The sequence below is a fragment of the Trachurus japonicus genome, chromosome 3 (assembly GCF_045865225.1).
Source record: "Trachurus japonicus isolate A0001 chromosome 3, Traja_1.0".
NCBI lineage: Eukaryota > Metazoa > Chordata > Actinopteri > Carangiformes > Carangidae > Trachurus > Trachurus japonicus.
Window position 1 is genome coordinate 27,189,498 of NC_140909.1, and position 15,698 is coordinate 27,205,195.

Consider the following 15,698-nt stretch of genomic DNA (forward strand, 5'->3'; position numbering starts at 1 on the left):
TTCACTTTATATAAAAATATCAACAAACATTTTTTATCTTAAAGGCGTTGCTTTGCAGGCGAGAAATAATTTACAGTCACTCTGGGGAAAAAACTGTGTTTAAATCACCTCAAACGCACAGCGTCTTTGACATCACTGTCGTACAATCTTGAACAAAGATATCAGCCCTCCTGCTGTTGAACTGAGCTGCATAAAATATTATTTTTCCTGTGAATTGTTGGTTCAGTCTGGTAAAGTTTAGCAGCTTACAATCCAGTGTCTCTGCTTTTCCTCTACTGAATCTCTGCATCTGGCTTAAATATAGGACTGGATGTGCACTCATCTGCCCCTCTGAACCCAGAATATTCTGCAATAATATTTCAAGCGATCCTTTCTAATGAGGATATCTGCTCCATTAACATATGAGGAGCTTGTCCTCCATCATCTAATATCGGTGTAAGTGGTAATCTAGGGGCAAAATGTGAACATATAAAAGGAGACTGGAAGAGGAGAGTTAATTAGAGCAGTGAGACGCCCTGATGACACGTGATCTCTGTGGTAATTTGGAGTCCAGACACTATCCGTCTTTTATTGATCTCAGGATAGAGGGAGCAAAGATAAATGTCAGTTGAGGTCTTTTTTTTATTTGGGTGAGTGACTACAGCTACACCACGTGAACACTGCATATCCCATAATACTGTGTGTGGTTTGCGCTTCACAGTTTTTCCCATAGAGGGATCATATGAAGGAATCAACTTCATCCTTGGGAGAGATGCACTCTATTTTTAGGCAAGCATTGACACAGGTGGATTTAGATGATACATACCTGACTGTGGCCTGGTGATGGCGCTCTCATACACTGGAATCCCCTCGCCCACATTATTGTAGGCCTTCAGTGTGATCACATAGTGGGAGCTGGGGTCTGTGAGATAAAGACACAGAGAGTAGCGAGCGGATCAGAAGAGCAAGATAAACTGATGCGGCCATCTAATCAAGCCAAAACTCTCGAGACTCTCAGCTCATAATTGCAATATTAGCCACAGAGAGTATTTGAATACAATCGTCCCTCTCACTGTGATTGTAATGAAGGCTTCAATTATGCATATACAGATATTTGGCAACAATTCCTCTGCTACATCTCCTCATTTCCTAAGATTATTTCTTTAACTCATAATCCACTTCCAGACCCCTTCCCGTGCCTTTGATTACTGGTGCGTCGCTGATGGCGATTATTTATGACATTGATAAAAAACCAATGACAGGATGTGAGCTACTGTAACGGACACAGTAGGACAAAAGTGGATTTTTGCATAGAACAAAATCTGTAATCGTGTCGTCTTACTTTGCAATGGGATCACCACTTCTCACTGAAATAAGCGGCTTCCTAGAGTTATCTGAATACTCAACACAATTAGTGCCAGTTTCTTAAAGGCATAGTTCAACATTTTGGCAAATTGGCCCATTGCCATAATCCCAGTAGGTTTGTTACCTTTAATTGTCGGTGCAAGCTACATTACGCTACGGAGGCTCATGGGATTTCTTGGTTTCCCTCATCAAACTCATCAAATACACAATCCAGCAACTCCAAAACGCTCTGGTGGACAAGTTGTGACCTGCACATTCACCACGCTATGAGATAATAACGGAACGTTACGAGACACAGTTGTTTTCGAGGCAAATAACGAGACTGCTTGCCGAAAAACTGCCCCTGACGGTAACATGCATCAGGGGTTTTCCATGAATTTACCTCTAAAACAACTCTGTCTGGTAACGTTCTGTTATTATCTCATAGCGTGGTGAATGTGCAGGTCACAACTTGTCCACCAGAGCGTTTTGGAGTTGTTGGATTGTGTATTTGATGAGTTTGATGAGGGAAACGAAGAAATCCCATGAGCCTCCGTAGCGTAGCTCTGAGCAGCTCGCGGCTCTGCTCCGCCGTTCTAAATAATAGCTTGCACCGACAATTAAAGGTAACAAACCTACTGCTAAGACTATAGGGATTATGGCAATGGGTCAATTTGCCAAAATGTTGAAGTATCCCTTTAATGGCTGGACCGATCCCATGCAGAAAAATTACACTTGTGTAGAAGCAGAATCCGTAAAGTATATGTGAATTCAAACATTATGTTTCCTGTAGTCTGATGGGAGGAAATGTGATAATCACCAAAACAAATTTGCCTTATTCAAACATTATGGCCCTTAATTACTGTGTCCCCATTAGGCCAATCTGTGTAATTAGTGGCTCCGGCCTGTGGTGGAGAAGATCTCATTAATTCTCTAAATCTTACTATGACCTACAGATGAGTCGCTCCGTCGTGTTTCTGTGTATGTTTCCTCGTAAGTAATTAAAATGCTTTTATAATTGTATAATAACATCATTAGAATAGTGTATAAGGTGTCAGGTTGAACCACTTTATGTGATAAAACTGTGGTGTTTTAAATGAGGACATGATTAATGAGTCCCACAGGTCATGTCAACATTAGACTTTTGGTATTCAACCACCTGGGACGCTCCGATGTAATTATGTCAAGTCATCCTATCAGAGGCATCAAAGCAAATCAAAGCAAATCAGCCAGAGTGGTTTGTTCTTACCGAGGTTCTCAATAGTGTAGTAGCGCTGCTTGTAGTCCACCTTGATGGTCTGGGCGTGGGGACTGCCAATGCCGTAGCCGATGGTGTAACCGCGCACCACGATGTCCTGGTTCTCCGGCGGCGTCCAGCTCACCACGATGCTGTTGACCAGCGGCCGGACATGGAGAGAGCTGGGCTGGTCTGGTACTCGGGATTCTGGTGATGAAAACGCAGGTCAAAAAAATAAAAAATAACGTGAGCTGCAGTTTGTCATTTTCAGTGGGACAACCTGTTGCAAAAACAGGAGATATGGATCTGATTTTACCATCCAGGTCGCTCTCAAACGTCTCTGCCGTGGTCCACTCGGTGGCCGGTCCGGTGCCGTTCACCGTCACAGCCGACACACGGAAAGAGTACTCGGTCCCACGCTCCAGACCTGGATTGACAACATATGCAGCTTTAGATCCAAATCTAAGATTGTGCTGTGGCTAAAACTGAATCTCAAGCAGCATTAAATTTATTATAACTTCACACTCTTTCTCAGGCTTGAATTGAAAGGTGCTTCCACTTGGCTGGTCAAGTGGGGCTGAAAAATAAATACACAATAAATATTTTGAAAGCGTAGACATTCTAAACAGACACCCAACACCGCTGTGAGAAAATCTTTAAGTCAAGTTTTCTGTGGTGCAATTAATTCTCTTCCACTCAAAATCATAAAAGTGATTACTTTTTTTTGGTGAAAATTTATTTGCAGCTACCACAAAAAGTGCAACACTCCGGGGCTGAAAAGAGAGAAAACTTCTGGAGTCTGGATTTGTTCATATTTGAAGCCGCGGCTGCTTCAAGAAAAGAGCCGTTTCACTGCTGGGTGCCAGCTTTGCTATTCAGAAAAGAGAGGGAATGCCTGCTGACAAATGATGTGTTGCTGTATTAATTTGCTGTAGAAAAAAAAATTTCATCATCGTCACATTGTCCCATTTGCACGCTACATGCTAATCCTGTAGTCTTTTCTCTCTGTACCCCCTATTCTGGGCCGCCCTTGGGGGTTGGCTTCTGAAGACTGCCTAACCATCCGTGCCTCCAAGGCTACAACATCTCCTTCTAAACGCTTTTGAACCAACAAACACTCCTCTGTTTCACCCCCCAGAATGTTCTAAAAAATCAACTTTTAAGTGTGTATTCTCTTTGATGCGGCGCGCAGCATGAGGCCGGGGCCACTTGAAAGTTGCTGAGACAACATCTAATATTAATCACCATTGCTGTGTGTCTGTGTGGTGATATTGTGCATACTTTGGTGGTAGTGTTGGATAATGCTAGGGTACAGTAAAGCATGTAACCCCACCTCGGAGTATTTAGAGGAAAATCTAGACGTTGATTAAATAAACAGACGTTGCGGCGCTAAACTCTGAACAACAGCTCGGCATGTAAGAAATATATGTGACAAGATGAAATGGAGTCTGAAAGCATGAAAGCTTTTATGTTGGAATAATCTGGACACATCTGAAGCTTCAAGAGGGAACATGAGGGTTCCAACAAAAAAAGAGATCTGTCATCTTAAGAATCGTGTTCAACTATGACATCTAAAATATTTGCTGCAGGAGACTGGAGTCTTTCGTCCTGGACATAATGCTGCAAGGGGTTGAGCTGAGTTTTTGAGTCAAGGAGCACAAATTACTATTTGCCATCACCACTTCTACAGCCCTACTCACCCTGAACAGAGTGGACAGCTGTCAACTTGAGTGTGAACACACCTCGAGACACATTGAGGACAGCGTCACACAGGCTGCAATCACAGGGAGGCCTTTAATATTTGTAATATAACTAGGGTAACCTATTCACTCTTCTTTATTCCATCCTCTTCTCTGCCTTGCCACTTTTCTTTTTCCATTTATCCACCCTGAGTGCAAACAGTGACAATCTTTTTCCTCTTTGCAGCCATAAGCTGAAGATATTACAAATGTTTTCTCTTCTTTCTTGCAGCCGCCAGAATTCACCGTCCGTAACTTCTTCTAACCGTCTTTACCTCATTTATCCCATGCAGGCTTTGCGAGGCCCGGGCCCCATCTTGGCTCGTTTGAGGTCCACACTCTATCACAGGGAGTCAAACTTTACCCCAAATATGAGAGGCGACGGGAAATTCCACCATAAATGTTGACTCGAGATGCATTTAAAATGAATTTTAATTCCTTGTGTGAACCGTGGTCGGCTTTCTGCTGGATCTACATCTAGTCACAGAAACTGGATGTAACTGGATGTACAATGCTAGGTATGGAAACTAAAGCTCTACAGCTTCTACACTAAAAGTTGCACCATATTCACACCCACCTGCAGGAGATCAATGGAAAAGCCTTTCTGAGAAAACTGCAATGGAAGACAACAAAGCTAACTCCGTCACAAAATGAGTAGTGGAGCTTAATGAACACCTCAGGCTGATGATGCAGCAGGTATCATACTGCACTTTCATTCTGAAATTGGCTATTAAATCCAGAGCTAACTGCGAGATCACAGTCCATTACCATCAATGAGCTTGCTAAGCTGGGTGCCTCCCGTGGTCTCGGCCGCCTCGCTCCTCCTGGGTCCTTTCCGATATCGGATCTTGTAGCCTGTGATCTCCCCGTTCTGGGCGTTAAGGGGTGGGGGCTGCCAGCGAAGCATGATGCTCTGGAGAAGAAGAGTCACATGAGACAAAACATCACATTTTAGCAGTGGGATTGTGTGTTCTCGGTCTTGTTGAGGTGACTTCGTGGAATAGTAGGTAGCATCCAGAGGTGTATTAAGTAAAAGTACAAATACCATAACTGACAATGACAATGAAGTCACCCATAAGAAAATCTCTTGAGTAAAAGTCTTAAAGTAGCTCACATTAAATGTACTTAAGTATCAAAAGTATCTTGTGAAAAAATATACTCAAGTATCAAAAGTACAAGTACAAGTATTTTTATAGTACGCATAAAAAAAGCAAAACAACCAATAATGGTTCTCCCCTTGTCTCTTTATTTCACTTTCAGGTGAATGAAGTAGATGTGGTTGATAAAACAAAGAAACACCTGAGCAAACGTGTAGAGTGAGGGAATCAAGTGTCTGGTGTCTGCCTGAGAACATGACTATAAATAAAGCTTCTGTCTGCCTGACAACACAACAAAGTGCCTCCTGTGCCAACGTCTTCCATGTCTTCCTCATCAGCGTTAGCTATGGAGGCAGCCATGTTGATCATCCTGCTCTTACGTCTAATCTTTGCCAGAGTACCGTACGCTGTTCTTCTTGTCCTCTCGGACATCCCCATTCCAGATAATACTTTGGTCCTTTCTATTTTAATTTGTAACGAGTAATGAGGTGGAAAACGTCAAAGTAACGGAGTAAAAGTATATTTTTTAACTTTTAAATGTAGTAGATTAAAAAAAAAACTCAAGTAAAGTACAGATCCTCAAAAAAAAAGTAGTGTAACAAAGTACATCTACTTCGTTACTATCCACGCATCACGCGTTTCTTGGAGAAGTTGTGTTTACATGACTCTGTGGGCTTACTGTCCTGCAGGGACGCCGTCTTCCCTGTCCCTGTCCCTCCCCCCACCCCTCTGAGCGTGGGTGACGCAGTGCAGATTGACGTGTTAGGAAAAACAAACAGATTAATTATAGAAGGAGGTTTCCTGATGAGTTGGGTGTGGTGAGCATGCGGTGTGTACATGTAGGTTTGTGTGTGTGTGTGTGTGTGTGGTCAGACAGAGAGATGAATGCGGGACTTTTTGCTGGCGGGCCTGTGTTGCACTGTTGTGGGATTCATGCATCTGAATTTTTGCGTGTGTGTTTAAAGAGATAGGTTGGGGGTAGCTCAGCGTGGGAGAGGAGTTAATTAACGCTTCCCCACTGTCACACTGAGACACAAAAGCGTGAACACATGCACAGGGCGCACGCACACACACACAAACACACGTGTTCCTCCCCAGCCGAGTTGGAGGAATTGCACAAATTAAATTTGTGTTAAGTGTGTTCAATTATTTCCATTTTTTCTTATTACACTATCAGCTGCAGCTTGCTATGTTGTGTTGCTTCTCTCCCTTATTTTCCCTCATCAGGATAACCTGTTTAATTGACTTTTGGCAAATCACAAGGGGAAGTGTGAAAGCCAGATGCCAAAAGAAAAAAAAAGAGAAAAAAAAGATCACATAACCATGACTTTCAAGTATTCTTCCAGGTAAAAAGATGCGAGGTTCTGCTTGACGAGGCCCAAAGAGAGGGCTGGATATGAAACGCATGTTAATTAGTTATCTTTCCAGTTCTATTTGGCTGGGCACATCACGTCGGCTAATTACATAAATGCTTTGTATCTATAAACTGACATGATGGTTGTTTACATTCAGAATTTAACACAATGGCAACAGAGACAGAAAAATATGACTAATTTTAATAATTTTAAAGGGATAGTTCAACATTTTTGGCAAATTGGCCCATTGCCATAATCCCTATAGTCTAAGGAGTAGGTTCGTTACCTTTAATTGTCGGGTTAGGGTAAGGGCGGGTTGCAAGCTATTTTTAGAATTTCTTTTGATGAGGGAAACCAAGAAATCCCATTAGCCTCCGTAGCGTAGCTCTGAGCAGCTCGCGGCTCTGCTCTGCTGTTCTAAAAATAGCTTGCACTGACAACTGAAGGTAACAAGCCTACTCCTAAAACTATCCCTTTAAGGAATAAAAGATGTCAGTTTTGCAGGTTTAAATTGGTTTGTGTGGGTCTAACTGGGAAGGGACAGCTCAGCTGGATGTACACTATCCATTCAGAAAACAATCCTGTCCTTTCCACAGAGTGAACCGTCTTTATTTTACTTTTAACATTAGCATCAGGTTTTTAATTTTTTTGCTTCTCTGCAAATCTCTGCTGAGTATCCCTCAGCATGGGTGGCCAGTTCTCACTCAAGCTGGGAGTGTGTGATAGGATTTTCTATCAGTTTTTCTTTTTTTTCTCTCCCCGGTCTGCTTTGACAGTTCTCTCTCACTCGGCATCGACCAGCAAAGGGCTAAAAATGCTGGCTGCTGCTTTCATAGTCTGCAGGCACCCTGAGGTTTTCCGTATCTCCTTCTCTTTCGGTGCTCTCTGTTTGCACTTGCTGTCTCATGTGTCATGAGTGAGAAACAGCTTTTGTAAAAAAAAATTAAATCCATCATCTGGGTGGAAATATACAATAAAAAGGCCTACAGCTCTCTGTTTGAAGATCAAATGGGCGAAAAGATAGGCAGCAGAGACTGGTTTCCTGTTTAATCAGAGGCCTGTTGCGTAGCCTGCATCCACCTTGTGGTGCAGTTCCTACACTACGTTCAATGTAATAAATCTGACTTAACGACAACATTTAAAGAGTGAGGCACAGCAGGAGTCGCTGCATGTGAGGAATTTGAAAGTTATTTCTCATCCAAAGAAAAATTAAAGCTTGATAAAACAAATTTCACTTTCTTACATATCCTGTCAGCTAAAAGAACATGTCAAATAATCAATCAATCAATCGATCGATGATAAAGTGGCTGTTAGAAGGGTAGATTTACATCATAGTAACTCAATAAGCAACAATATGAACATTTAGATACAAGAAGACATCTATAAAGATTATTGGGATAATTTGGTTGAGTTTACATTTTCAGGTATGAGTAACTTGACATCTAAAAAAACAAAAACTTCTCAAAACAGACCTCGGCTGCTTTTCTCTGGATGCCTACACGTCTTTTCACCTGTAAACCAGCTAATCAATGCTTCCTCGGATAGCCTGACCGACACCTCAACTCCCTTTGTATCATTTCTAGCATGCCAATGTCTCCCAGGATAATGTTTTTTCACATCCATTTTAGATTTGAGCTTCGGGCTACTTTGCCGGATCCTGTGGAGATGGAGAGTTATTCAGAGGCTAAAACCTTGTGACAGGAGAGTCTCCTGGCGATGAGAGGATCGATGAAGGTTCACACACCCTCTTAACCAGCCGGGGCTGCAGGCGTCTGACGCAGCTAATCACACAGAGAAACAGCAGTGTCCTGGTTTGCAGCCTATGGATCTGTTCACCTGTTTGTCTGCATGAGCGTTTGTGTATTTGGTGAAGCGGCCACATACTCTGTACACCAGTCCAGTGAGTTTAGCTGTGTCTGTTGTTTCCCTGCTGCAGCTGAGAAAGTGTGTGTAACCAACATGGCTGCCTTTAGGCCCCAGAGGAAGATAAAAAATGCTGACCGGGTTCAGGTTCAGTTATGGCATTTAAAACTTACCTTTGAGTTCTGAACCTCCACTGTGAGGTTTTGTGGTGGGCCGCTTGGGACTGTGGAGCACAAGAAAACACACACTTTGTTCAGCATAAAGCAAAACAGACACATGTGATAGAAGAGTTGAAGCAGTTAGTCAATTATAGCAGATCCTTCTGTAGTTGCACCCAACTGTTTGAATTTACAGGATCTTTTTGACTAATCTTGTAAATTCAATTGTTATTTGTATTCTATTTGTTTAAGTCACATTAATCATAGACATGAATGACATTGAAACTGTATGTGCTGCCATTCTTGGCCAGGTCTCTCTTGCAATAGAGATCTTTGATCTCAATGGGACAAACCTGGTTAAATAAAGGTTACAATAATATAGCTATTTACACTTGGGTGCATATAGCAATAGAACATGTAGTAGAGACAAGCACCTATATGTTTGTAGCTACGGTAACTATACTTTTTGCACCTGTGGGGAATCACCAATGTGGCTGTTTATGCAGTATGGGAGAAGGCAACAACCAGGAGTGTGTTTTTAACTCTAATTATAATCTTTTCTTTAACCTAACCAAATTATTTCTGTGCTTACCCAAGCTGTGATTGAAAATTAAATATGTAATAATAATAAAAAAGGGTTCTAAAACAAGTAAAAAATGCTGCTGAACAATTTGTGCTGCCCAGTGCAAAACAAGGAGGCACTGGGTGTGAACAGCAGTTTCCATTAGGGTGCACATAGGTAATGACTTCAGTCAATAATGTTCAATGTCTTCATGAACCAACTGACCATCAGACAGGGTGCGGACTATGATGTCCTCAGTGGAGACGCCTGGACCGTGCTTGTTGTTGGCCACCACACGGAAACTGTATTCAGTGTTCTTCTTCAGCCCAGTCATGGTGTGGGACTGACCATCTATGTCAACGTCCTGAAAGACAATGAGGGAAGAAGAGAGACATTTACAAGACACTTGCTTTACCTTCTAAAACTTGTCTGCAAAAAACTGACTGCAAATACCCACGATTGTCTGCAACTCAGATTTAAAAATTGTCAGGTAGAAAATTATGTTTTTTTTCTTCTCATAAATAAGTAACATTTTATTATGTGAAGACAGGATGACAATGGAATAAATCATACAAAGCTTATATGCATATGGTGAATGTGTTATTTTTGAAAATATCATCTACAAAATAAGGTCAAACAGATCTGGAGTATTTCTCTGCTGACAGTTGTTTGATAAGTTTAGCGATGGAAGTAAAACGCTGTAAATAAAAACTTCCAATAGATTAACAGCTCTGGCGAATCCCTTAAATGTGGCACAGCTTCAAAAAGTGACGCCTGCTTTCATCAATTCATCACACTAACATTTCAGTTGGTAAAAATGTCATCTTCCACTGAGACACAAATTATGCCTTCTGTGATTACGACTTTTTGCTTTACAAATTGGCCACGCTGGCCCATGCCCAATTTGCATTCAGCTCTTCGCTTGTGACATTTTGAGTGAAAAGAGGAGATTTCGCGAGTCTAACGTGAATCTAATCTTGCTTCCAGAGCCGTCCAATCGCAACCTTTGAACTCCGGTCAGATGATTGGCTCTGACCTGATCACCCTTGAAGAGAAGCTCTCCCTGACTTTCTCCCCGTCCTTTAATATTTCATGTCGTCTCTGCACTGTGTCTCTCTAACTTCATCTCACTTCTGTCCCTTTACTTCACCTCTTCTTTCTCTTTTCATCCCTCCCTTCATCTCCCCGTTCTCCACCTCATCTCTGGCTCTCTTCTCCGGGGAGCTGAGGCATCATTACTCAGTGCGCTGGCTGACGTTTCATCCATTATCATATTAAAGGGTTTTTAATGCCTCACTGGCTTGCACACTGCTACTGCCGGGGCTGACTCAATATCTAAGCAGCTAGATTTCACTCTTGTGACAGAGTTAGACCTGCAGAGAAGAACTGGGTGAATCATATCTGGTTTCTCTTTGCACAATATGTGTTTTTGTGTCAGATGTGTGATCAAGAGTGCAGCTAAAGACCGGGACAAAGAGTCCTTTGGTGAATGACTAGGAAATTCTTACCTCATCACAATTTACATTAGACTATGCAGTCATACACTTTTAATCTAATGGACCCAGCAAAATCAAGCGTCAGCTGCATACACCACCTCTCCTTTTTGACTGCAGTAATGGCATTAGCTGTATGTTTCTGTCCAAACTCTACATTTACGCTAAGTGCATTAAATGAAATGTCAGTAAAAAGGCAAAACACATTAAAAAAACAGCGCCAGTATGTCTTTTTTTCTTTCTTTTGAAATATAGTTTAAGCATGTCCAGATGTTACTTGATTTTTGTTTATTCAATTTCCAGCCTTGTTTTTACTGGGAGCTTTTTATCATTTTATCTTCAAATGTGTTTATTCACCTAATAACTAGCAAATCCATGATAAAAATTAAAGTCATATTGGGCAGATCGGGAAAAAAACTGCATTAAGCGTATATGCCCTGGATACCCAAAAAAGTGACCACATATGATCTATTAGTGCACTGGTTCCCAAACTTTTGTGGCGCGTGACCCCATTTTGACATCATACATTTCTGGTGATCCCGTGATCATGTGACTGCATGTGATCGTGGCCGTCAGTCAAGACGCACCAGCTCTAACTCGATTCATATTGAAGAAAGTGAAAGTATAAAATACAGTTGTTTAAGATTGTCTGGGGTGTTTTTAATCAGAATTTTATAAAGAATAATAATTAGTTAAAAAAATATTTTTATCAATAATTTTATTTATCAATTATTAGACATTTCAGGTGACCCCATTTGAATTCCAGGCGACCCCAGGTGGGGTCCCGACCCCAAGGTTGAAATCACTGAATTAATGGATTATTCTACTACTGATGAATAAAGCTGAGTGACTGCAGATGTTCTACAGCGACACCCTACCTCTTCAATGCCGACACTTTTGTCAGTGTAGTACAACTTGTAGGTGAGCATCTCTCCGTTGCCGGTGAGCGGCTTGTCCCAGCTCAGAGCGACAGACGTCGGCGTGTTGGACACAGCCTGCAGGTTGGGAGCAGGACCGGGCACTTGGACTGGTGACAAAACACAGCAGAGGGAAAAAAAATTAGAAACCTTTAAAATTGGAGCACTTTTGAACATAACTCATGTTCAGAGTTTCGCTGCCAACAAACTCGTCTACTTTAGCCACATGTCCTTTCATGACAAACAAACTGGAGGCGTGCCTCCTCAAAAACATCATGGTGCCATCCTTTGCATTCCAGCACCATCTGCTTTTAGCTTATAGTGGGCATGGTTGACAGTCTATTTCATTGTGTTTGGTTAGTCAAGATAGGAGGCAGGATTAGGCAGAGAGTGTATTACAGTGTGTCTGTGCATCAGCTTTATACTATGGTTGCTAGGCAGCTCTATTTTGGTAAGATAAGCGCAGCAGTGCAGATATGTCCATCTTGAATGCTTAGTAATAGTATCTTAAATTAAATGCTTACATAAACACATGTGGCACTGTGTTTGGAGAGAAGATTATCTAACAGCTTATAAAAACTAACAAATGAAAACATAAGCATAAATGTGTGTGTATATATACTGAGTAAATATGAGTTTAGGTGAGCTTGTCCGGTTACTTTATACCACCTGACATTAGACTATGGATAAATAGGGCTATAATTCCTACACTGTTCAGCATGATGCAAATGTAAACACACTCAAATCCAAGCTGGCAGACAGCAATTTACCCACTAAGTAAACATTTCATTTTATATTATGCTGGAGGTCCAAGCTACCGTGATAAAATATGCATCATTACCCTAATAATTTGTGACTCCACTGTACACAGAGCTCTCTTGTGTCAGCGCGTAGTATATGGACAGTGATTTCCTGTAGTGTCTGTGCTGTGCCACATTGGATTTAAAATGAGACTGCGAGGTTGAAGTGCTGGCTGTCAGACACAGATCTATGTCTTGTGCTGCACACATCTTGTGAGCTTTAGCTGCCGGTGTTCCTGACAGAACAGGAGAAGCTCCCATTTGTCAGCGCACATGGATGTTGGAAGTGTGCGTCTCCTGAGTTTCTGTGTGTGTTAGTGTGTGTGTGTCCAGGTGTATTAAGCACTCTCTCTGAGGAGACGAGATGCGGGTCAGCCCTGGTGTGCACACGCCTGGCGCTCAGACGCGGGTCAACAGTTTAAGCTCCAATTCGTAGCATGTTCTTACACTAAAAGTGCACGCCACGCGACAGAGATATAGTGCACGGGTACAGCCCGCCTTCACCGCTATCCCCATGGGTGGCTCGGCTCCTGCTGGCAGGCATTAAGGTGTACTGTGTGTATTTGTGTGTGTGTCTGTGTTGTTCTGTCTGCCCTCCAACCAAGGACACGGGTGGAGGAACAGCAGCTGACCTAGAAAACCACAGTGACGGAGCTGTAGCTGAGCCAAGGAGGTGAAGGGACGGTGGGGAAACCCCATTCACAGCACTTTCAAAAACACAGAGAGATTTGGAGGAGCAGCCACGGGGAAGCTCGCACACCTTCACACAAAGACACACCACTTCACCCCCCCCCTCTCTCCTCTCAATGACTCTTATGTGTCCTCCAGTCAAAATAATGTAGTGAACTTGTGTGAGTGTAGCAGCATCTCTGTACAGGCTGGATGAGGGGAAACATTTTTAAAAGGAATACTAATGTCAGACATTCCTCGCTGGAGTAGGCAGGGCTTAGAGCAGCTACACACACACACACACACACACACACACACACACACACACACACACTCACAAAACACACACACAGAGGGCTTACGGTACATGTTGGGGAGTAAACAAGAAGTGGCTTAGAAGAAAACGCTGCCTTTCTCTGCCATGCTGTTGGGTGGTCCGACTAACGCTCAGCACTAAATAGCCTCCTCTATGTGTGTGTGTGCTCGGGGGGCGGGGCTCTGTTTGAAGTGAGCGTTCGCTGTATGTGAGTGAATATTTGTTTGCGTGAATGTTTATTTGCACATTTGCGCGCTCCTTCTGAGTGCATCCTGTTTGCCTCAGTGTGCGAGTGTTGAGCACATTTCCAACAAACTGGCTGGAGATTGCTTTTATGTTTGTGTGTCTTGTTTACTGTGTGCATATAAAGTCATGTGTGTGTGTGTGTGTCTTTACCTTCAGCCTGGGTGGCCACTTTGAGCGCTGTAGAGCTCTCTCCCTGGCCGTTGCTGTTGTGAGCCACAACCCTGAAGCGGTATTTGGTGTCTGGCATGAGGTTCTGGATGGTGACCTGCATCTCTCCTGGACGGCTGGTGTTCACCACTCGTTCCCTGATGCAGACGAACACGCACAACAACATCTGATGATTTGAGAGTCTCATATTTGTTGGATTCAGGTTTGTGTGAGTCAAACTGACTAACCATTTCCAGCGGGATAAGACCTGCAGACAGTTTGGTTACATAGTAGGTGCATTCCTTTACATTGTAGCTGAACAGTATTTGTAACATCCTGGTGACAGATGTTTAGAAAATGTGGATATCTGGTGCATTAAACCAGCTAATCATTTTTGATTATTGGTTAGATTATTTCTTGGATTAAAAGGTCATGGAATAAGTCAAAGATGTTTTACAGGACTCAAATTGAAATATTCTGAGTTTTGATAAGGAGGAGGCAGCCGACTACAGGCATCTTTACTTTTAAATGTCTCAGATGAACTCATTTCTAGTCAATCAACTGATCAATCCGTCAATGAAATAAACTGAATCAAATGTCTGTCTTCTGTTGGTTTAATCATTTATAGTTATATAAGACTTGTGGACATTCCATGCCTTTGTTCATACATTATTGTAATGTTTGCATTTAAACATCAAGCACCAGCAGAGGGTAAAACACTTCTGTTTGAGCCCGTTTCTGAAACTTGTTTTAATGTCTTACGGCGGAAACATGAAAAGTGGCAATTGTGGAAAATCCTCTCAGCTTCTTGAATTTCCTTCTCAGTCATGTGCAGTAAATCCTCCATCCAAGCAGCTGAGAAGAATTTATCACAGGTCTACTTGAAAAAATTAAATTACAGTGTTTGAACTGATTTTTTCAAAATTAAAAAGGTAATCCTTTAGGGAAGGGAATTTGTTTTTAATTAATGAACACTTACTGCCGTGATAAGAGCTTTAACTGCATTAGACATTCTGAGAGTGGTCTACGAGTCCGGCACAGGAGTGGTTGTATATTAGCACCTTGCTGATGCCAGAGGCAATGTGTGTACTTGTACAGCCTGGTGTGTGTATACCTGCTGGTGCCCTCCTGGCTGTAGAAAACGGAGTAGGTTAACTCGTCTCCGTGCGGCTCGGCCGGCGGGCGCCAGGTCAGCTTGATGAAGCGGGTGGACACCAGTGAAGCCACGACGTCTCGGGGAGCGGAGGGGGTGGGCCCTGCTGGGTTGGCCACACCTCCGGAGCCTGGCGTTACATGGTCAGTAGTGTTAGGAGTCAGTGAGGGGGGAGGGGAAGAGGGCAGGGCAACGTCTTTGGGTTGGGAGGAGGAGGAAGGGAAGGGGAGGGAGGGAGGAGGGAGAGGGGGAAAGGAGGGAGGGTTGGTGGGATAGGTGTAGGGAGACAGGACACAGCAGCGTTGGGAGGAAGGGAGGAAGGGAGGAAGGGAGGAAGGGAGGAAGGGGGAGGGTATTGCACAGAGGAGTCCGAAAGGAACAGGTCGAGGAGGAGAGGTCAGGAGTGGAAATGGAAATGACAGTGAAACGAAAGGAGGGAAGGAAACAAAAAAAAGAAGAAAAAACAAAATAACAACAACGTAACAAAAAAAGACTTTTGGCATGACAAGGAACCACAGAAATAAAACACTTCTACTACACTCACGAAGCTGACAAATAAAAGCACGATACAAGGGGGGAGCTACACATGCAAGTCTACACACAGCTCTCTAATGTAAAGGGAG

The 15,698-nt window shown here is 42.8% G+C and overlaps 1 protein-coding gene across 28 annotated transcripts in view; it reads right to left on the reverse strand.

Annotated features, from left to right (window-relative positions):
• neo1a (neogenin 1a) overlaps nt 1-15,698 on the reverse strand; it is a 228,867-nt gene that overhangs the window by 73,732 nt on the left and 139,437 nt on the right. For 14 of the 28 annotated variants that reach the window (XM_085768598.1, XM_085768619.1, XM_085768614.1 and 11 more), the window contains exons 8-16: nt 15,037-15,271; nt 13,926-14,080; nt 11,706-11,854; nt 9,560-9,698; nt 8,788-8,837; nt 5,068-5,212; nt 2,877-2,987; nt 2,573-2,767; nt 806-901 (exon numbers count right to left, since the gene is read on the reverse strand). In XM_085768598.1, coding sequence (XP_085624724.1) covers nt 806-901; nt 2,573-2,767; nt 2,877-2,987; nt 5,068-5,212; nt 8,788-8,837; nt 9,560-9,698; nt 11,706-11,854; nt 13,926-14,080; nt 15,037-15,271 — 1,275 coding nt within the window. The remainder of the gene's footprint in view (nt 1-805; nt 902-2,572; nt 2,768-2,876; nt 2,988-5,067; nt 5,213-8,787; nt 8,838-9,559; nt 9,699-11,705; nt 11,855-13,925; nt 14,081-15,036; nt 15,272-15,698) is intronic. The other 14 variants (XM_085768639.1, XM_085768618.1, XM_085768669.1 and 11 more) reach the window with 1 other exon arrangement.